The sequence below is a fragment of the Artemia sp. Qi Xiang Cuo genome, chromosome 16 (assembly GCF_049724085.1).
Source record: "Artemia sp. Qi Xiang Cuo chromosome 16, ASM4972408v1, whole genome shotgun sequence".
Classification (NCBI taxonomy): domain Eukaryota; kingdom Metazoa; phylum Arthropoda; class Branchiopoda; order Anostraca; family Artemiidae; genus Artemia; species Artemia sp. Qi Xiang Cuo.
In genome coordinates, this window is record NC_142809.1 from 44,546,644 (window position 1) to 44,569,634 (window position 22,991).

General features: G+C 36.5%; 1 protein-coding gene across 1 annotated transcript in view; it reads left to right on the forward strand.

The window, feature by feature from the left end:
• Positions 1 to 22,991, forward strand: part of LOC148942949 (zwei Ig domain protein zig-8-like) — a 137,062-nt gene that overhangs the window by 46,609 nt on the left and 67,462 nt on the right. The window contains exon 3 of the mRNA XM_089102705.1: positions 19,738 to 19,916. Within this exon, the coding sequence (XP_088958831.1) occupies positions 19,738 to 19,916 (179 nt within the window). The remainder of the gene's footprint in view (positions 1 to 19,737; positions 19,917 to 22,991) is intronic.

A 22,991-nucleotide genomic window follows, 5' to 3' on the forward strand; every position in this document is an offset into this window, starting at 1 on the left:
CAGTTTCCAACACGAGATAAGATAATACTCTTTTACTCTGTTCTCGATAGGTGAGGGCAATAGGTTTCCAATTTTCAATACAATCGAATTCAATTCCTTCTCCTTTGATGCTGCTGCAGAATCTGGAGATGTTTCCTGTTTGGAGGGATCAGTGGCGGCGGTGGGTCTCTCACGATATGGTTTATGTTTGTCCACACGTCGCAATGCATCTTGAAGTAAAATCAGTTTTTTGTCATCGGCAATATTCTCATCGTTAATGAATTTGCTTAGATCGTCTTCAAAATGTTCGATGGGCGAGAGGACAAGTTCAAATGGTGTCAATTTATAGGGTTTTGCCATTCTCTAGAGAAAACTGTTTACAAGTCCTGCGATTATCGGCAGTAAAAGTGTGAAAAAGCTACCGCCTGCTTGAAGGAGCCGTTTTCGTTTAAATTTTTTTCCCATGTTTTTACAAGCCAAGGCACGTACAGTGGAACGATGTTGCTTTGTCTGTTATCTAATACCTTCTGGCAGTTGAACATTGCCCTCAGTTAAATTTAAACAAAGTTCAGATATTAGATTAATGAAATCATTGTCGACACCATGTTTAAGTATAGCCTTCCTAAGCAATGGTTTTGAAGTGCCTAGAACGGAAAATCAATGCCGTTGTTCGTGTAGTTTCTTCAGTGTCATAATGACAACTAATCGCCTTTTCTACTGTTCACCGGAAGATATACTGTAATTTCATTGTTGAAAATGTCGGTGACTACACGTAGGTCCTCGGGTGTGCTCTGATTAAGATCCAGCAAAATGTAACCATAGGGCTTGCTAGTCGCCTGAGTGTACGCTGACAGCAGAAATTTTGGGGCGCCGGGGTATATCTGTTTATTGAGAGTTATGAGTGAGCTAGAATCATAAACAACTCGATAGATAATATAGACGGTGCAATTCCAAGCAAGTGTTCACATACATTTGCTCTGATGAAACAGATTGTGTAGAACCAGAGTAACGGAAATGTGTTCATAGTGGGAGCGAGCAGTGAACAGTTGTAGCATTTTCTGCGAGAACTGTTCAATGGATTCAGCCAAATCATCAATAATCAGCCATGAGTTCGGTTCAATACTATTGAAAACATCAAGTCCCCGTATGAATTTTAATGGTATGGTTGTGGCAATCGCTTTTATTTTATCATAGGACTCTTGCCAAATACTATAGCACTATAAGATTTTTTTTTGCTTCTCCAAAAACATTTTATCGCAATTTTGAATTATTTTAGTTAACAGTGTTGTTTTCACCGACATTGACGGCCCACACAGAAATGATCTGAAGGGTGTTTTATATTGATTCATTCTGTTGACAACACTCGGACAATGACTAACTGTAAATCATATGTGCTCAATGAATAAGAAGTAATTTTCCCCATAGATCTATCTATTCAAGAACAACAACAAAAACAATATTTCATGGCAGCATTTATTACAGCAATATTAGAACACTTGTTCAACATGACACTTGGTCAACATGAAAACTCTATTTGTTCAACATGAACTCGGCAATGATAACACTTTATAATAAACACTTATTGTCTTTAAACACTTTTCTGTACAACACTTTTCTGTACAACATCTTTGTACAACACTTTTCTATACAACACTTTTTGTACAACAGAAAATACACTTGGAACAATAGCACAGTTGAACATTATGAATTTAAAAGGAGAACCCCCCCCCCGGGCCATGGGGTCAAAGGCCGGCCGCGGGCGGGACCCCCCCCCCCCCCCTGGGCGGCCGCGGGAAGGGTCCCCACCCCCGGGAACCGCGGTGGAAAAATAATAGTTGTCATCACTGCGGCTGCTATAGGTTAGTGGTTGGGTTAGTTGAGGTTAGGTTAATTTATGAACAGGTTGAGTGGTGGTGGTTAGTTGGTTAGGTTAATTTATCCAGACCAAGTTGATTGCGATAGTCTATGCATTCAACTCGGTCTGAAATACGGTAGTGGCCATGGGGTAGGACAGTCACACCATTCTCGAGCACATAGACTTTGTCAGATATACACGACATTGCATTTTTTTCCACTCTCACAGTATAATTTCTATACTGTAGAGAGCGAATTGCAAGCACTTGTGCTCTCGGCACTAGGCTACTTTCTACACAGTCTCTGTACACGCTCATGTTGAAATTGCTCTTTACAAAATGTGTAGGCACCCCTTTACACGCCTTCTTTTCATCCCCACTATGAGTTTCAACGCAATAAACTTTGGGGCCCGGGAACACCCCCTGGATATCAAATCACTCCCCGTCTCTGATTTTAACATTAATAGTTAGTTGGGGGCTTGACGTTTCACCAGCTTGGGGTAGAGGGATGGATTCCAGTTGGTGAAATCCATCTGCGAGCTGATGTATTCCCCCTTTTCTAAATCACCCAATAAATCGTCGGTCCCATTTACCTTTAACAGCAGAGAATCTGTATCCCCATAGTAAACTTGAACATCCCCCTCCCGTGGCCATTGCACCTTGCACACATTGTAAAAGAACGACAACATGAGCTTTTTTGAAATTTCTAGGACTGAACTGCCTCCTGCAATATTCTTGTTCAGTACTACATTTCGCTTTTGCCTGTGTAGAAGAACCATGCCGACCTCTATGCTCGTGAATGATGTGAAATTAGGTTTGGCAATAATTTGTGCACACTCTAGAGGGTCAGTCACGACGTCGCAGCGAGATCTATTACGAACGCTTTCACACATTTTGCCAAGCGCTGAATTTAGGATGAGCTTGTACATTTCCTTCTCCACCTTTGAGTTTGCCCTAGAGCTTTTATTGACAAAAGTATCGATAAACGTTTTCAAGTATGGTCGCTGATTGAACTGTAGGACCCTATGTATTTTAGTGATTTTGAAGCCATTGCTCACCATCCAGTGCAAAAGCACATGGTGAACAATGATATTCTCCTTAGGGTCCTAATCAGCAATCAGTTTCTGTTTAGAGGGGGTCCAGTGCATCCCCATATCCTCAACCAATGAACGATTGTAGGGGCTCAGCGAGTCCCTGCTCACCGGCCGATTGATACAGGGAAAAACAAAATCTTTGACTGAGTCGTGAAGCGCCAGCGGAATGTGACCGTCAATTTCAAAGAACCATCCTTGTGGCCCATTGTCCTCGACGGTGGTAATGTCGGGGAACTCACAAGGATTCTCAAGCCATTGATAGTTCCCACACGGCAAAGAGTAGTGAGACATTGCCGAGGGGTACAATGAGTTCATGTCCAAGAACACTACATTTGACTTTATACCGGTGTTTTCCCCGCTTGGATTAATCGATTAGCTGCAGTCCCCATGAAAAGTCGACCCTTCCCTCATTAAAAACTCTACAAAAAGGTGCTGATCTACGTTGGTGCTTAGGCCTATTTACTCCATACTAGATTTCCAAATTAAGTCTATTTCTAAATGGGGTGTAGAAAAATAATAGCCTATATCTAACCCGAACTCTGAATAGATTTGGTCTGTATTCTTACAGACTATATCCAACAGAGTAAGAACGTCACTGGCCAAGTACAGTCTACAATAATCCGACCCATTTTTACAACCCCCCTTTGACCATACTGTCTTGGCAAACTCATAATCCTCGACTGTGCATTCACTGTCGGTCAGTGAATTGTGAAAAGCTTCAATTGGAGGTAGTTTCACCTCACTTAAGCGTGCGCCAGAACAGTAATACTCGTATGCATATATACCTTTGCAGGTCAACAGGTCATACATTTCACCGTCTGGAAAGTGCTGTTTAAGCAAGGGAAAGCTATCAAAATTGTCGCTTTTTTGCACTTGAATCAATTGACTCAATGCCTTGGGAAAAAAACTAAAAGAATCTAAAAACCTGATTTTATTCCAACACGTATGCCCATTATCCACTACCTGGCATTTCAGTTCGAGAAGCAATAGCTTCTCAGCTGATTTGGGAATAATGTTGTAGGTAAAAGAATTATTCACCCATGGACAATCTACTCCCCCTCCCTCCCTCTGCATACGTGCCAGTGCCGGTAAAATAAATTTTAAGTCATAATTAGAGTTGTGGATAAAAACTGGGATAAAAAACTGCTGGCTAACGTTTAAATTACACGATTGATGCGCGACCCCCCTAAAATTACTACCCCCAGATGAGATTTCCTGTCACAAATGATTATGATCTCTGTAGGTCCCCCGCCCCCCGCGCTTCCCTTTAGTCCCCTGATCCTCCTCTACCAACCATCCCTTACCAAACCCCAAACATTTTGTATTTTTAATAGTGATATAATACACTGCGGAACACACCAATGGCTAAAGCTTATTTATCCAACGAGAAATAGCACTATTAGCCGTGCCAATCAGTTTGGTCAGTGCCTTGACCATGCACTCATTCTCATCCAATGTTTCTACTATTTCCAACAGCTACATGGTGTTAGAACTGTCTCTTTGCGCAAGTGCATAGGACACTGCAATGGCCTGGTATTCTTTGATACGGTTTGTAAACTGTGGATCGTTCATATTCACTACCTTAGCTTCACAGCCTAATGATATTTTGTTGTACTGGAGGAGGGTGTTCTGGCAATTTTTGAATCTTAGAATGGCCCTATCCCCTGAAACCGTTTCCACTGTCTGATATCCATGCTGTCTACAATGCTTCATGTGACCCCATAGTTTTATATCACTACGGAATCTAGATAGGCATGTTGGACAGTAGAAACGTTCCCCCCTATGCTTACCACCCCCCAGAACTCTACTAATGTCAGTGATAGGGTTAAAATGACCGATTGTGTTCGGTTCACTAGGCGGTGTGTAAAGCAACCAAATCCAGTGTTTAACCAAATCAACTGACGGGCCCCTTACGGGGAAGACCACCCCCTTCTTTTTAGAACGAGTTCCATCTTTAAATTCTGTTTCGTATTATACCACAGTAACGCCGATATTTAAATGGGCATTAGCCCTTTCAAAAATATCAATAGATCTAAGTGTCACTGGATATTTCTCTTCTAAACAAGAAAAATATACATCTGAGAAAACCGAGCCGTCCTTCCCATGTATACCCCATACGTATACAGTCTTCCTAGTTTCGCGACGATTTCGATTCTCGTCTGCTGAGATTATGACCGAACACCGTAAACACATTTGACATATCTCAAGATCAATCTAATTAATCTCTGGACAACACGCTATATCATGATGACATTTTAAAACATTATCACTCTCGTAAAACGCCCCCCCTCGTAAACTAAAATCTTTCTTTATTTTACATACATTAACACTTAAATTTTCAACAAATAAAACTACAGAGCCACTTCCATTTTCGTTATAGTTCTCGAGATGCGCTATAATTTGTCCTACCCAATCACTAAAAACTCCCTCAAAATTTTCCAAATTCGAATAAACCAAACGCATCTCGGACTGTACTTAATGATAGTAAACCTCACTTTTTCCCTCGCTCAAATAAAAAACTTTTCCAACAATAGACACCTTAACTGAATTCCTACGCCCCCACAATTGAAGTTGGTTCTCCAGTAGTGCATGAATTTTATCCCCAGCTACATGCAGACTTTCTCCTGGAGCAAAAACACTATTTCCCCCCAGAAGGGTAAGAATGGGATCCCCACACGTTGAAGTGAAAACAACTATATTATTTAAAATTACATTCGACAATTGAAAATCGGGGAAAGATGTACCCCCTCCCCCCAGTTGTTCAACAATATTTGGACTCTGCTCCACTTCAGTTGTTTGAAGTGGGTAATCAGTGGGAGGAGGGTTCCCTGTGAAATCATCTAAAATTTGTAGAGTATTTGGGCTCATGTCTACCAGCTCAACTGTGCTACTATCTACTTTTAAAAAATCAGCTATAAACTCGTCAATATCGAAAGGTACTTCAATAGAGTTAATGATTTCGTTGTCCTGAAACTCCACTGGTGGTGTTAGAAGTGGTTCCTCCCCTTCTTCACTGGACGGAGAGTAGGTGACCAATGGTCGTCCAAACTATAAATGAAAAAATATCTTATTTTCAAAGTGTTCAAATCATCCCTACTGCTTTTAAATTTTGAATTATTATTTAAAGTCAGTGCTTAGTAGTAGTAGTAGCAGCAGTATGAGCATAGTCGCATTTGGTTTATTCAACTGAAAGAAAATCCAACTTAATATAAGATAAATACAATCTAAAACACTGCTTTACATGGAAGGCTGCAATTTGATTTTGTTCAAAAAAAAAATAGCTTATTTTCAAAGTGTTCAAATCAGCCCTACTAATTTTATTTTTTTTTTTCGGCGCTTTTCGGAGCCACAGCGCATCCTGTAGTGCTTCTCTGGCCCGCAGCGCATCCCTGCGGCGCGTCCCTGACTTTTGGTACTTCTCGGGCCTGTGGCGATTACCCTAATGCTTCCCTAACCTTGCCCAACAGCACTTTCCGGATGCATCGGTGCGTTCCGGCCTCCGTGACTCCCAACGAGTTACACAATGTCCCAAAAACCGTATTATTAGGCGTCATAAGTCGTTTCGTCTACTCCCCGTACAGGTTGTCTAGGACTCCTAATGAGCCTAGATTATTTTTAATCTCGTGTCTGTTCTGTTTCCAAGCGTATTCTCTGAGAAAAAGTACAATTAAATTCGAGAACCGTTAATTCTTATTCAGGAATGTCTCTCCATTCAAAATCTTGGCAAGTTGATCTAGACAATCGTTACGCAAATTAGAATTACGCCTATGTGTAAGAGATTGCAATGCTATAATCTCTGTCCAACACAAATTGAGTGTGGGAAAAAACATCTTTTAAAATCTATGAATTTTAATTTTACAGTGTTGAAAAAAAGCGAAAAGCGAAAAGATGTAAGAAATGGGTAGAAACTAATCAGATTTTGAAAAAACCGTGGTCTTTACTTGATATCCTCCTCATAGAAAATTGTGTTTAAATAAAAAGGCAGTTTATAACGCAAAGGCAGTTTTCTGTGAGGAAATTATGTCCGGGATATAGTATCCCTTTTCGGCTTCACTACGAGCCGATTCAGCAGACTGCTGAATGTATGCGATAACAGTGACCTGATTTAAAAGGGGGAACAATGTCCTTTAACATCTCTGACATAATTTTACTGTGATGAAGTGAATCGATTGTTGGAAGGCCACTTAAAACTATAATATTCAATTGTGGAAAATAGCATTTTGAGTTTTAAATGGTGAGCATTAGCAGTAAACTAGAAAATTACCTAAAAATATTCGCTTATGTGATATCGAAGCGATAGCAAAGATTAGAAAAGAGCGGTTTCTTTGCAAAAAAAATTACATTAGATATCTCTGGGGGAGAGAAATTTAAAACAATGGTTGCGGGCGAGGGGTTAATATTTTAATATCTCGCAGAGATAAGTTTATATTGGGATTGAAAAAGAAAAAACATTGGAAGAAATTGATAGGTAGGAAAAATGCTTACATTTGCATAATCCGTCTGGGCTTGGGTGCCCGAAGGACCAGGCATTGTATCTTGGAGGGTGGAGGGACCGGTGGCGTTACATTCTTGTACAAATTGGGCTGCGGCTTGTACAGGCAGCGTCGGTCTTGAATAGTCGATATGAAGGTTGGATTGGCCAGTGTATTTGGGGGGCTTCGGTCAGCGACTATACTGCACAACTGTCGCCTTCGCAGGGGGAGCATTATTGGCCCTCGCTTTCTTAGCGGGTGGCGGTGACAGACATTCTTCTTAATTGGCCTTAAAAAGAAGAGAAAAAAGTTAGTATTGAAATAATTTGCCCCTTTTTACAGAAAGAAAGTTAGTACTCATAACCTAACCATAATTTTGTCTAGAAAAGCATTTATCACTAAGAAAGCACAACGTAAAAAATTTCGTGAAATATACTAGTCGCATCCTTTTTTTGAATCTGAGAAAGAAGAATTACGGCTCACTGAGCCGTTCAAAATTCAGCCTATATAAGTCAGCCTAATTTCTTATTTTTAGGCATTTCTGTTCTTTTCTGGTTTTAATCTGCACTGAGCATGCCTTTTTTGATGCATTGAAAGTATTAATGGTATTTTTTATCTTTCCATATCCTATTACGATAGCTGGTATTTTCCCCACCCCCCGAAAAAAAACACCCCGAGGACCATAACCCCCCCGGCCAATTTCCCGGAGACAAGACATGGAAAAATATCCCCGCCCCCCCCCGAAAGATATCGCATCCTTTTGAATCTGTGAATTACGGCTCACTGAGCCGTTCAAAAGCTGGACTATATAAGCCAGCCTAATTTCTTATTTTTAGGCGTTTCTGTTCTTGTCTGGTTTAATTCTGCATTGAGCATGCCTTGTTTGATGCATTTAAAGTATTAAAGATATTTTTTATCTTTCCATATCCTTTTACGATAGCTGGTATTTAACCTACCCCCAGAAAAAACACCCCGAGGAAAATAATCCCCACGTAAAATATCCCTGAGACAAGATATTGAAATAGATCCCCTCCCCCCACCGAAAGATAGCTCATACTTTTGAATCTGAGAATTAAGGCTCACTGAGCCGTTCAAAATCCAGTCGATATAAGTCGGCATAATTTCTTATTTTTAGGTGTTTCTGTTCTTTTGTGGTTTAATCTGCATTGAGCATGCCTTGTTTGATGCATTTAAAGTATTAACGGTATTTTTTATCTTTCCATATCCTTTTACGATAGCTGGTATTTATCCTACCCCCAGAAAAAACACCCCGAGGAAAATAATCCCCACGGAAAATATCCCTGAGAAAAGACATGGAAAAATACCCCTCCCCCCACCGAAAGATATCGCATCCTTTTGACTCTGAGAATTACGGCTCACTGGGCCGTTCAAAAGCCGGTCTAGTTTGTTTGAAGAAAATCCCCCCGAATACTAAACGTTGAAAATGTGAATATTTAATCAAACATTGAAGCATTGATCTGAGCTATGGTTCTTTTTCAGTTATCCAATAAATAAAAACATGTTTTTAGTCGCGTCCTTTTGAATCTGTGAAATCTTTGGAAACTAAACTGCTAACGAGCGGGAAATGCTTTAAAAAGGGTCAGAGCTAATTATAGGCCTCGCGCCGGAGAGCCTTGTGTCAGACCAGAGCGGGCTAATAACAAAAGAGCGATGGATGTCTCAGTTAGTGAAAAGATTACTATTGAGAAAAGCCAAAATTTAACGAGAGGATAATTATTTCTTTTTGCGAGAATTTGGGATTGTAAAACAGTGTGGGAGGGGGTTAGGGTAAAAAGAATATATTTTATGTTTTCCATTGATTATAATGATGTTTGTATGGTTTGGTGGAGGGGGGGGGAGTGAGGGGTTTGGGGTAAAGGAATATATTTATGTTTTAGCTGAATATACTGGAGGATGTCCAAGGAAAATTCGTTTGAAAATGAAAATGCACTTACTTTACTAATTGCGGCTGCCAAGGCCTCAAGCTCATCAATTATTTTAATGGTTCTATCCATTCTTGTTGTTTACACTATGTCAAAATACTTTCTGATAATTTAATTACATTGCATGTCCGTTATATACAAAATCTCAAGGGCGAATTGTTATGTAACGGGGAAAACCATATGTAACAAGCCCTCTGATTGGTTGAGAAGGGGGATGTAACCGACTCGCTGATTGGTTGAGAAGGAAACAGGTGATCTAACTGTTTCTGGAAAACTCATAACATTGAACAATTTTATCCACAACAACAAATACTATTTCTGGACACCATGACATTCGCTGAGAGCAACAACAAGAAGGAAGTGTCATTGACCTGCCCCCATTAGACTCAATAATCCATGAACGGGACAAAGTTCCTGTTTTTCAAAGTCTCACTGACAAAATCCATAAAAACAGACATAAATGTGACAAAGTTCCTGTTTTTTCATTCTCACTGACAAAAACCATTAAACATCCATGAAAAACATCAAATAAATCGACCCACACACATAACCATCCATGAAAACAGACATAAATGTGACAAAATTCCTGTTTTTCATTCTCACTGACAAAAACCATAAACCACGTGGTTCTATGCCCATATATGGTGTTAAAAAAAGTTGTAAGTGGCAGCAGGGGTGGGTGACACGAGTAGCACCTCCCTCTCTACTGTTGTACTGTAAAAGCTTGAAATTCGTTAGTACCAAACATTTTTCCATCATGGAAGTAATTCACCCTAAAAGACCAAATTTGTCTGATTAAACTTAATATTTAAATTAAAACTTGAATAATAAAAAAATATTGTCTTTAGCCCTAAGTAACATATTTAGAAAGTTATTGCAAATAAACTGACTTCTAATATTTTCATAATGTTTAGATTATACAAAACAATCACTTTACTGAAAACCGAACATAGTAAAAGGGTTTTAGACAGTACGAGTAGAAAGATAAAGCATTTGGTGATGACATTTCAATCCAGGAGTATTTTTGAAAAATAACCCCTATCCCATGAATCCTCTCTTAAGATTTAAAATTCGTAATTCATGATTATTTTTACAGAAAAATAAGCCACTAAACGGTAGCGTTGTTGAATCAGACTGAGATACATTATTACAGCTTAAAATTTTATTTGCTATTAGTGTTACTGTTTGTGATAAAAAGTTACCTTAAAGATTAGGCTAGTACTTTTATAAGATGCTTAATGACTGACTGTTTACTTTTTCGATATAATGGCTAGTGGAACACTATCGATTCTCTTGTAAACATTTCTGTTAGTTTCTGCTCGTTACTTAATGAATTTTCTGCTATTAAAATATCATTCTTATCTTTCCCTGCATGGGAATTATGTTTTCAGTAAAATACTAATTGTGCATAAACCTACACAAATGGGGAAAATTTTCAGCAGTCATTTTCAATCATAGAAATAACTTGCTTTTAGGTTTTTTATTAACTTTGCCTCGTTTTAGTTTATGATAAACCATACATTAACCCAGAAGGGAAGCTTATCTTCTATATTAGACAGTCTTGAAAAAAAGTTCAGCTTTAGCTTTAAGCAAAAAAAAATAAAGATAAAACACGTTCAATAGAGAATATGCACTCAATTGAGATGCGGAAGAATGTGAAGGAAGGTTTTCTGGAATCGAACGTAAATCCTATCTTTTTTTGCCTCAAGAAAATAAAATTAAAAACAGTAAAGTACTTGGAAACAGAATGTAAGATTAGCTAGGTTAAGAGCCAGGGGCGTAGCTCCAGCATTTTTATTGAGGGGGCAAAAAAGTTCCACATGCAGAGAGTCAAGGGGCATGGGCTATATAATATGTTTTCTTCAAATTATTGGGGAGGGGGGCAACTGCCCCCCCCTTACCACCCCCGAACGGGTGGCGAGAAAACATTTTCAATTGAAAGCCTGTGTTGGAACCTCTTTGATTTTGTCTTCAGTCGCCCTTCATGTGTTGCACTGAAAAGTAGTTAGAGCATATGAAGTAGTTAATTTTAAGGTGTTAGTTCACTCCTTTTTGCTTCACAGCAAGGCTTTTATTTACAACAGATTTTTTCTTTTCGTCTGCGGCTTTGCTTTTGTTTGCATTTTAGGTCTTCAATGTTTTTCTAGCAGGAAAAATATTGTATTTTTTTTCTCAAATATTAGTTAGATGGCTGAAAAAACCTTTCTTAGTCAATGGCAGATCCAGCCTCCCCCCTAATATTTTTCTGGCTCCCTTATCCATTGTTTTTTCTCTGTTTTTCGCTCTTTTTTTTAATGTACTCTAGATCCGCCCCTGTCCTTAGCTGCATGCCATTGTTATTTTCCGTGATTTTACCGAGACCATATTGTCTTAGAATGTATCTTTTAACGTTAATCTTGTTTTAAGCTACAGTAATTCAAAATAACAAACGTGATTCCCAGTCCCACATTCCCGTGAGTTCATGGTTCAGAGAAAACAAAAAAAAATCCAATTGAATCTTAAACCATGATTCCCAATGATTTTTTGGAACAAAAATAAAGCGTTGCCAGAGCACTAAATATTAACTCCTAATGGCCGAAAAGTCAGCACTAAGAAGAAAAGTTTTTTCACCACACGATTCAGAAAATTCAGACTGAAAAACAGCTGTCTAGTGGCCAAATAAATAACTTTCATTGCTTTCCTGCTTATAAGAGATCAAAGAAAGGTTAGACAGTTGACTTTAAAAAGCCTTTTCTTCTAATGGGAAAGTTTCCTAGGCCACTTAAATTAGTTCCCAGAATTTTTTCTTTTGAGGATATTAACCTGTAAATCTTATGAAGTTAAAGCTTTTAATGAATTGAGCAGAGAATGTTTGTTAGGAACTCTAACAGAAATTTAAAACATTAAAAAAAGGAAAGAAAAATAAAACCAAGAAATGGAGATATCCTTGTGATAAATCGGCACCCTATTTTACATTGGCGGTGCCAATAAAGCCATTAATTTCTAGAATTCTATGCTTAGTAGAATAACCTAGTATGCTAGTTCGCAATTTTGTAACTAGAGACATATCCCTTTTTATGATTACGGTGTATAGCAATTAATGCAATGAATATTGATTTTGCCTCTTTTCCTCAGATTGTGGGAATATTTTGAAATTGTGAATCTTTCTGGGTGCAATCAATTAATTAGTAATTGTTTCAGAACAATTGTAAGTTACGGTTAAGTGACGTCCATTAAAAACTACAAGAGAAAAATATATAATCAACTGAGATATTGGATGAGATCCTGATGACAATATAATCCCACCTCAGCCTTGACTGAAAATTTTCTATGCTACATCTCTAAGTTTAAAATTCTTGAAAACGCCGAAAAAAATTCGTAAGAAATCGTTTTTTGGTCAAGGTGTAAGATAAAGACGAAACTTATAAAATTTAAAGTGACTCATCTAGATACTACTTGCGTTAACATTCTTAAGAATTAAAAGAATACCTTAAAATTCCAAGGACAGTGAGAATTAAATCTGATCGTTTGAGCTTGTTAAATAACAGTTTGAAAAACCAAATGTATGTTAACCTGGAAGGATCGGGAATTCAATTTTTGAATGAAAAAGATCTCAATATGCTATTTTTTTGCCAGACCACCAGAAAAAGAAGAAGAAAACGTGGGTGAATAATATTTAGCCGAGAATAAGCAAAAAACAGATAGCAGCAATCATTTTAAGAAGATGCTGCTTACCTTCGAATTGCTTAGTTTAGATTGCTAATGTTTAAATTTCTACAGATGCAAAGCAGTGTGAAATTTAAACGATTATTTGTTTTCACGTTACAATTTGGTAAAACCGACGAAAATGTGGCACTGTCCTAAAACGTTAATAAATTTAAACAACCAAAAGAAAAATATGGAAAAACCGCAGTTTTTAAGCAGGAACAGACCTAAATGGGTCTAGGAGCTAAGAAGTCCTTATGTTTGAAGTCCTTGGTACACTCAATACAAATGACAGAATGATTACGGATAATTGATTAAAGTTTCAAAATAGCTTAAAGTGAAGTAAAAAAGTTCAAAGTTTCAAAAGTAAAAATATTCGCTCATAGTTTTTAATGCAAAAACAATTATTTAAAAGTCTTCCAACTTTTTGCACTGCCGTAGAGTCTAGTATAAATACGAGCCTAATACGTTTAAATGTAGTAATTATATATATATATATATATATATATATATATATATATATATATATATATATATATATATATATATATATATATATATATATATATATATATATATATATATATATATATATATATATATATATATATATATATATATATATATATATATATATATATATATATAGTACCGGGAGCACGGTGGCTTTGCCACACGGCCCTGGAACTTGGCACGTGGCAGGCTTCTATAAATGAATCCTTACTGTCGATTGTCTTCTAAACGCAGACAATTTGAGCCTTTTCTTGTTGTCATGACGTCCAAATATACCTTAAATTAGAAGAAGTGTCTTTGTAAAATTACGTCGTTTGTCATTATGAAAGACATATTGCCAAACCTTTGTTTCTTTTAATTGTTCAGGTGGTGGGACAAAAACTCTTTTTTCTTCCAATGAATTAGCTAGTCCAGGTTTTTGATTTTTTAAAGGTATGGTAGACATTGATGACCTTATCCATGTCAAATTCAAAACTCAATCATCATCGCTATCATTTTCAATTTGTTTGGTTTGTTTTACCTCGGCTTGTCTTTTTTTATTATGAAATGTATATTGCCAAATTTTTTTAACAAAGGTATGGTAGGCATTGATGACCATATCCCTGTCAAATTCCCAAAACTAACCATCATCGCTATCATTTTCAATTTTGACATGTTTTGATTCTCTCTGTCCAGGTTGATTTTTATTGACTCGTTCAGATGCTAGGTGTCACATGTCTTCTAACCCCGTGCCTCTTTGCTCTTCATTTTCATTTTTGACTTGCTCATATGTTTGGTGTTGCATGTCTTCTAGCCGCATGTGTCTTTTCTCTTCATTCTCATTTTTGAAACGCCACCGCTGTGCTTCTAACCACGTGTGTATTTACTTTTCATTTTCATTTTTCGAATCGCTCACATGCTTGGTGTCGCATGTCTTCTAACCGCGTGTGTCTTTCCTCTTCATTTATGTTTTTGAAACGCTCTAATTGTCGTTTTCCATATCTTCCAACCGCCCGTGTCTTTGCTCTTCGTTTCCATTTTTGACATGGTTTCAGATTTTGATTACTTCAGACAATTTAGCAATGGTCTTTGCTTTAGCTGCCCGTATTGGTGTTGTCGCAATTGATGGTCCAGGTTGTCGATTTTCACATCTTATCACGTTTCATAGTTCAGATGCTGGTTCCAAAGAATCATCATTTACAGTAACTGCAACTGCATATTTTCGTTTTGTGGGCCTTCCAACAGACATTATATTACATAAATCACTGATGCATTGGAAACTCAACAATCTTATTTATGCTATGCATGACATCATGTATGAAAATGCTTATATGATGTCATATATGATGTCATAAGAAATACTTAAATGACGTACTAATACAGTACATGAGGTCATTTGCAAAAACTAAAATTAAGGCTCTTAACGAATTTTTTCCGACTTTTAACCTATCTAGATCTTTTATATATATATATATATATATATATATATATATATATATATATATATATATATATATATATATATATATATATATATATATATATATATATATATATATATATATATATATATATATATATATATATATATATATATATATATATATATATATATATATATATATATATATATATATATATATATATATATATATATATATATATATATATATATATATATATATATATATATATATATATATATATATATATATAGTGTGTGTGTGTGTGTGTGTGTGTGAGTGTGTGTGTGTGTGTGTGTGTGTGTGTGATGTGTGTGTGTGTATATATATATATATATATATATATATATATATATATATACAATTAGTGCTATAAAGATAGTTTATAAAGATAGTATATAATATCTTTAACACATTTTTTACCATAGTTTTTTACTAAGAAAAAACCTCTTTTTTATTTTTTACTAGGATCAGCGCCGTCGGAACATTATTAGTTAGACATATACCAAGCCATCGAGCACAGCCTGCAAAAAGTGGTAAGAAAAATAACACAATGAGACGAAATTGAAGCAGGTGAACTAAAAGGGATAAATCACATTTTCCTACATTAAACAAAATACTTATAACAGAAAAGACATCTGAAATAAATATGAAATGGCCTTCCATTTCCTTAACGTTATAAAAAAAAAAAAATTATATTGAATTAAAATTACATTTTTATAAAAATAAAAATTAGATTAATTTCCTAAATTATTCAAATATAATTAAATATTCATTAAATCGTACAAGCTGGTTAGTCATTAATTCATTCCGTGTTTTCAGAGCCATTCCATTTTTTCCCTTTTTTTCAATTCTTTGATTAAAATTTTTGGTAGCTACATTGGTTATTTAAACAATACAGGGAAATCCAGGTCCCCCTTCATGAAAAATCCCTTCCCCCACAACACATTCTTCCTTAGAAAGATCCTCCCACGTAACCCCCCGCCCTCTGCCAGAAACCCCACCCCACCCTATGAAAAGTGTCCGTATACTTCCCGATAGCCTATGCTATATGTATACAATGGGAAAGTTCCTAGCTTGTAACCTTTCCCCTGGGTTCTGTGTGGGTTCAAGTCATCCTTAAACACAGAGTTATTAGATCTTTCAACTGTGCTGACCAAAATGGCGGTCTCAAAATTTTGATCAGAAAACTTTGGTGAAAAAATGTGCCGTGGGAGGGGGGCCAGTTGCCCTCCAATGTTGTTGGTCACTTAAAAAAAGACACTAGAACTTTTAATTTCCGTTCGAATGAGCCCTTGCCCGATATTTAGGATTTTTTTCTATGCGATCCACTCTGGGGAAAAAAAAACAAGAAATAAACGCGCAGCCGTGACCCTACTTCTGGCTAAAAATACAAAATTTCACATTTGTGCAGATTGGAGCTTAAAACTTCTACAAAGGGTTCTCGGATACGCTGAATCTAATGGTCTGGTTTTCATTAAGATTTCTTGAATTTAGGGAGTATTAGGGAGTGGAAATATAAAAATGAACCAAAATGTGAAAGAACGAAAAAATACGAAAGAACGAAAACGAAGATGTGTCACTGTCCTAAAACATTTAAATCTAGTAATTTCCTAAGTAAATATAGTCGAAAGGCCTATATTTAAGGGCTAGATACAAATACTGAAGTGCAGTACAACAAGTGGTTGACCTGGTACAACTGAAGTTGGAAGTCGATTCTTCAATGCCCAGCTCAGGTCTCAGTGAATCTAAAGCCAGGGCAGCAAATTCACAATCAAGGTACCCAAAAAATTAAGAAAATATTGTAGATGACATGATTCTTGCTCTAACAGTGGGATCATTACTTACTAAATCTAAAACACAATTATACACATTAGTAAACACATTTAACACATTACTATAACACATTTTACTAAAACGTCAACTTACTAAAAAGCATTTCAGTTGATCTATTGCCTGCATATCCCAAAGAATAAATAATGTAAAATCATAAGAATTACACATTTGGTTATGCTAGAAAGTAGTCTTTGAAGAAAGTAGTCCTCTATTTTTTTTATTTTTTTTTATTGATTTTCGAAGGGTACTGGAATTAGGAAGCGGGTATCTTGGCTTAAGCTGCAAGGGAGTATCGACCCAGGTACCAAAGGCCCAGCTTTAGTGGGATCCAAACTAAACTTTGATTTCGTTTTTGCTCATTCGGTAATTTGTACTCTAGTTTCGAAAAGACAATACATAAAGACTTTCAAATATTATTAAAATTTATAATCCCTGACTTACTGTGTTTCAAATTTTAGGTTTCTCTGAAAACTTTTCATTTATAAAGCTTCAGTTTTCATTTGTTATCTTCTTCATACGGCTTTTATGAATTCGTCGAATGGGCTATGTTTTGTATTGTAAGCGGCTATTGCTACACTTTATGTACAGGGGAAAACAATCGTTTCTTTATTTCTTTATTAATTTTCAAAGGGTTTTGGGATTAGCAAACTTGTATCCTGGTTTTAGTAACTAAGGGGCATTGATCCGTTACCAAGGACCTGACTTTAATGAGAACCAGAACTGACCTTGAATTTTTATTTCTGCTCATTGGGTAATATATATATATTCTAGTTTAAAAAAGACAAAGCATGGAAGATTTTGAAAAACTATTAAAATTACTGATACTTGACCTACTGCATCCCAAATTTTAGGCTTCTATGAAACTTGGCTAGTTCTCGATTAAAATAAGGACAAATTTCAATTTTCAGTTACTCTTTTCTTTGTAAAGCTTTTGCGGGTATTGTTAAAAGGACCCCGTTTGTGATATGAGGTAGACCTCCCCCATTCCCAGTAATGTTCCAGACCAGTCTTAAGAAACTGTGTCAGCAATTCGTACCACTAGGCATCAATATTTTTCTGCAAAGCTAAATGCTAAACTTATATGAATAGAACGCTAATGAGGACATTTTTGCTGGAGGACTTACTGCCAGAAAATATTCTCATAAAGCATGCTTTTGAGGCATGAATGTGGATTCTCTGAGATGTTGAAATCTGAAATGAATACAGAAATCTGTTATAGCATAAGTAAAACTTTATGGAGTGACAGGCATCCTTTTGCCTTGGGCGATTTCTTTATACTTCAAGTTTGAACTTTGCTTTTTATTTTTGCGAAGAATTCACAGTTCTTTGAAGTATTAACATATACCATACATTTATACCAAGAACATTTTTTCCAAAATGCTTCCAAATTTAACTATTATTGAATGAATTTGTTTTTATTTAATCAAGCCTATATTGCAATATTGCTTGGAGTCCTTTAAAAAAAGTTTTTTTTCGAGCCATTTTAGAGCAGAATGAACATTTACACTGCCATGTATTCACTTCAAACTAAAATCTCCGTATTAAACAAAAGTATACCATACATTCTTTAACATTCCAGTAAACTACAATGCATATAGAAATCGAAAAACTTTTTCGTTTGAAAAATATAAATTACAACCCAAAATGCTTCAATAATGAAAACTATTAGTACATAACAGATAATGTGAAATAAAGCCTTTATTTTCATAAATTTCTTGGTATAGAGTTCCATTAAACAAAATTGTTTCTTAAAATTCACTACTTTAGCAACTTCCGTAAATTTTCGAAAACCATACTTATTGCTAGTAAACTTCCTTATATCAAGGAACTGCATAATGTGTTATCCCTGTCTTGATAATTTTTCTAATTCTAACATATCATAAGTGTCAAAAGGTTATTTTACCAAAAAAAATCGCTTTCCTGAAAATTACTTGAGAGTCATCACTAATGTGATAGAACTGATAAGTTTTCAGATATTTTCAATGACAACATTTTTTTCTTTTAATTAGAATTGCAGCGATTTAACTAAAGATATCAAAATTATAAGATATTAAATTTTGTTTAGAATATTTTTACTGGATAATGTTCGAGTGCTTGGCAAGAGACAAGAGATTTAGGATCTTTCCTTAGGCATACGATTCAAACATTGGGATTGCAAAATTTAGTTATCCGATACGGCACTAGTTTCTTTTTAATATTAAATAAAAAAATAACAAGTTTCTCTTTTTCAATTGGAAATAAAGTTCAATATGAAAACTTAAAATGACCCATTTTAAGAGTTGAACATGGTAATATACCGGTAACCAGCAACTAAAAACATGGTTTGGACGTCTGATTGAATTGAAATTTTGAAAAAAATATTGAAAATTTTATTTAAATCGATTTGTGGTCTACTAGATTTGGAGTAAAATATGCAATTGTAAAGTACACGGGCCATAAATTTTGAAGATTTATCAATTTTTGTACAACAACAACCATCTACTTTGTAACGGTTTTGCAGGACCAGAAACAGACAAGAAACAAGGAACAAGGTATAAAGTTGGACGTAAAAAGTATTTTATTTTAAGCTTAAGTTGAGTTTCATTAAAAACGTTTCACAATCGCTAATATAATTCTTTTTTAAATTACAACTGCGTAATTAGTATTCTTAAGAAATTAGCATCTTTAACTGAAAAAATATACGTTCGTTTGTTTCTATAACAAAACTGAAATATAGAAGTTTCAGTTACATAACAAGTGAATACATTTTTTGAATGTTTGAATTTTTAAATAAATCCAACAAATTTCTAAAAATAATAAAACTGAAGTCTTAGTTTAAATGAAGTTTTAATTTTAATTAGTTTCTTCATTAAGTTTATGTAATTTAAACAAATGTAGTTGAAGTATCCAGATTGCACAATAAGTAAACCATTATTTTCTAGGTTCTGGTATAGCAAAGGGAAAAGATTCTATTCCATTGCAAGGACGTGAGTCAGACCCAAACCAGGATAGACAAGGACCACAGCCTAGATTTGATCCAAGGTCACATCGTAACATTACAGCACTGGCAGGGCAATCCGCTTACCTTGAGTGTCGAGTGTTTAACCTCGCAGGAAGGGCGGTAAGTAAGATTAACCTATATTTTGTACTGGTATTGTCAAATGATAATCTAATGAATATACAAGCTTACGAGCAAATAACTTAGGTGATAAAAGTATGAGCTGCATGCACTGATAAAAGTTTATGGCACGGGATAAGGGAGTTCTTCACTTTAAGAACCTTTTTTTTATGTTGGTATTAGGGCTTGGCCTAATTACCCGTTTGGCCAGGATTAAGGGCAAACAAAGGCGGAAATGAAGATCTTATTGGGCAACAATTTTGTCTTAAGTTTGCCAGTTTTGAGCTTCAAAATTTTAAAAACACGGAGAACATAGAGAAATAGATAGATTTTTACCACACAAAAAACACACGGCTGTGGCAACAAACAAAATTATAGGCTTATAGTAGGGGAAAGATACGGAAAAAAAATGGTCGAACCAGGAAAAAATTGGTATAGAAATTATTTTTGCACCACTGTGTTCAAATAAGAAAGCTCTACAACATATTAAAATTCTAAATCTCCATCCCGTTGCGAAATTCCCTTTTTTTCACGTCTTTTGCGCCTATTTTTTAGATATTTCCAGAATCCGAGAATGAGGAACCGTGAAAAGAAAAGTAGTTTATTGATGGTTTCCATTTTAAGAACCGTTTGTTTTTGTGCTCTTTTATTAGAAATAAATATAACGTTTAATCATTTAATTATTTTTTTTGTTTTTTTTTGTTTGAAGTAAAAAAAAAAAAAAAAAAATTAAGCGACACACGATCACAGGGTATTTTTCGAAGAGGAGCACAAATTTTCGGTTCATTTTTTCCCATCTGAACAAATAGCCTACCGGCGTTCCGAATCCATTTCTTTTCCTACCGAGCTTTATTGGTGACGACATTTTCAACCAGCTGGAAAGTCCCTTCTGATATTCACTTTCTGTTACACCATGCCTTGATCTTACACTCTTTTCAAAGTTGCTTCAGTCTGATGAGCCTTGTAGAGCCACCTATCTGCAAAAAACTCCTCAGATGGAAAGTATTTTGGAGTCCGAGCAGAGATTTAACACAGGTGCGTTTTGTTTGTTTTTCTTGCCGATGCTTTTGTAACGTAACTACTAGGAAGCGGAAAGGAATCAGAGGAAGGAAATATAGAAAGGAAAGAAGACCCTACGGTCGTCCTACCTCTCTTTTCTGACACATATTTTATCAGCGCCATCTGTCTGAAGAAAACTTAAGTACAGCAAACAAGTCGCTAGAGTGCAGCACGGTCGACGCCGCTAAGCGGAACGAAAAAGCTATTTCTCTAGTGGAAGCGAGAGTACTATCGACTATCGCCGGTCCCTTTCGCGGATGTGACTGTCAGATTTCCCTGGTAAAGAATCCTTAAAGCACCCATGATACTCGACGCCAGCCCTCAATAAGATTGACAGTTCATTCATTTTAGTAACCTATCTGAACTGGGGAAGGGTTTAGCTATAGATTTTTTGGTTCAGAATCAGGGTTTTTGTTGTAACATTCACCGACAGCTCACTTATTCCCAGTTCTCTTTTTTAGATGGCTGAGACTGCAGTTTTATGTCCCCTTTGTGAACGTTCAATAGACACCTCAGAATCGTCGGTACTGGCAGAAAAAGGAGCTACGGCGATCAATGAAGCTAGCAAACCGAGAGGTACCAGCATCTCTGTCGAGGCAGGGAACCAAGTCCATGTTGCTTGCAGAAAGACTTTCACAAACAAAATATACCTGTCGAAAATTGAGAATGAGAGACGACGAACCTTGCAAGAAAAGACGGAAGCAGAAAAAGTGGTACTCCGATCACGGACTCCAAGTTTCAACTTCCAAGATTGTTGCTTTTTCTGCACTACAAGGATAAATCTCAACACTACCCACAGAAAAGAACACGAGTGGTACAAGGTTCGGACTAAAGACTTTGAAGAGAGTATAAAGGCAGTGTGCAAAAGCCGTGATGATGATTGGTCAAATAACGTTTTCCGCCAAATATGTGCAGTGTCAGACCTGCACGCAGTTGACGCCATTTATCACGCAGCCTGTTCTTCTATGTTTCGATTAAATAAGAGCCTTCCAGCCAGATTTGCGACGCAAGAACTGTTTGGAATACTCGAAGATACTGAGCCAGATAAAAAACGTCCAAAAAGGGGGAGGCCAGGTCAGGATGAAAGATATCAGGCGTTTTTGATGCTGGCTACTTTTTTCGAAGAAAATGACGAAGAACAGTATGCAGTCAGTGAACTTGTTGTTAAAATGGGAGAGCCTTTGAATGGGACAGACCTTGAACCGTACTGTAACAAGTACTTAAAGAGCAAGCTTCAGGAATATTTCAGTGACCAGCTAGTATTTGCAACTATTGACGGTAAGGCTGACGTGGTGACATTCAAAGAAAAAGTATCAGCGATACTCCATAATTTTTATTACTTGGACAAAACCAATAACGAAGAGAGTGAGAAAATCAAGCTTATTAGAGCAGCAGCAAAGATTATAAAACGTGATATCAAAGGACTGCCAGCACCGAAAGAATCATATATGACCGCAAAGCAGATTTCTTCTGGAGAACAGCTGGAAGGCTCTCTACCTGATAGCCTAATGGTGTTCTTAGATGAAATATTCGTTGGAACCGATATTTCCTTCGAAGTGCTTGCCAATGGCAATTCCATCGTTCAAGCAGCTCACCCGCGTACCCTCATTTGTCCACTGCAACTAGGCTTAGCAGTGCAACTGGATCACCATTTCAAGTCCAGATTTCTTATTGACACTTTACACAGCCATGGATTCTGCTCCTCCTATGCTGAAGTCCAGAAATTTAAACGCTGTGCATCAGTCCATGATGAATCTAGCCTTGCAGGAGTTACCTCAGCACATGCTGTGCAGCATGTAGCTGATAATGCAGATTACGATGTTTGCACAATGGACGGAAGAAACACTTTCCATGGGATGGCTCTGCTAGCAACAGTCACGCCTCCTCTCATTAACAGCCGATCGCCCATTCCGAGAGTTGAAGTTTCATTAGATGAAGTAGCCCAAAAAGGAAAAATTCCCATCTACCCTTCCCATCTACCATCTACCCTTAAGTGAGACAGTGCTTTTAAAGGTGGAA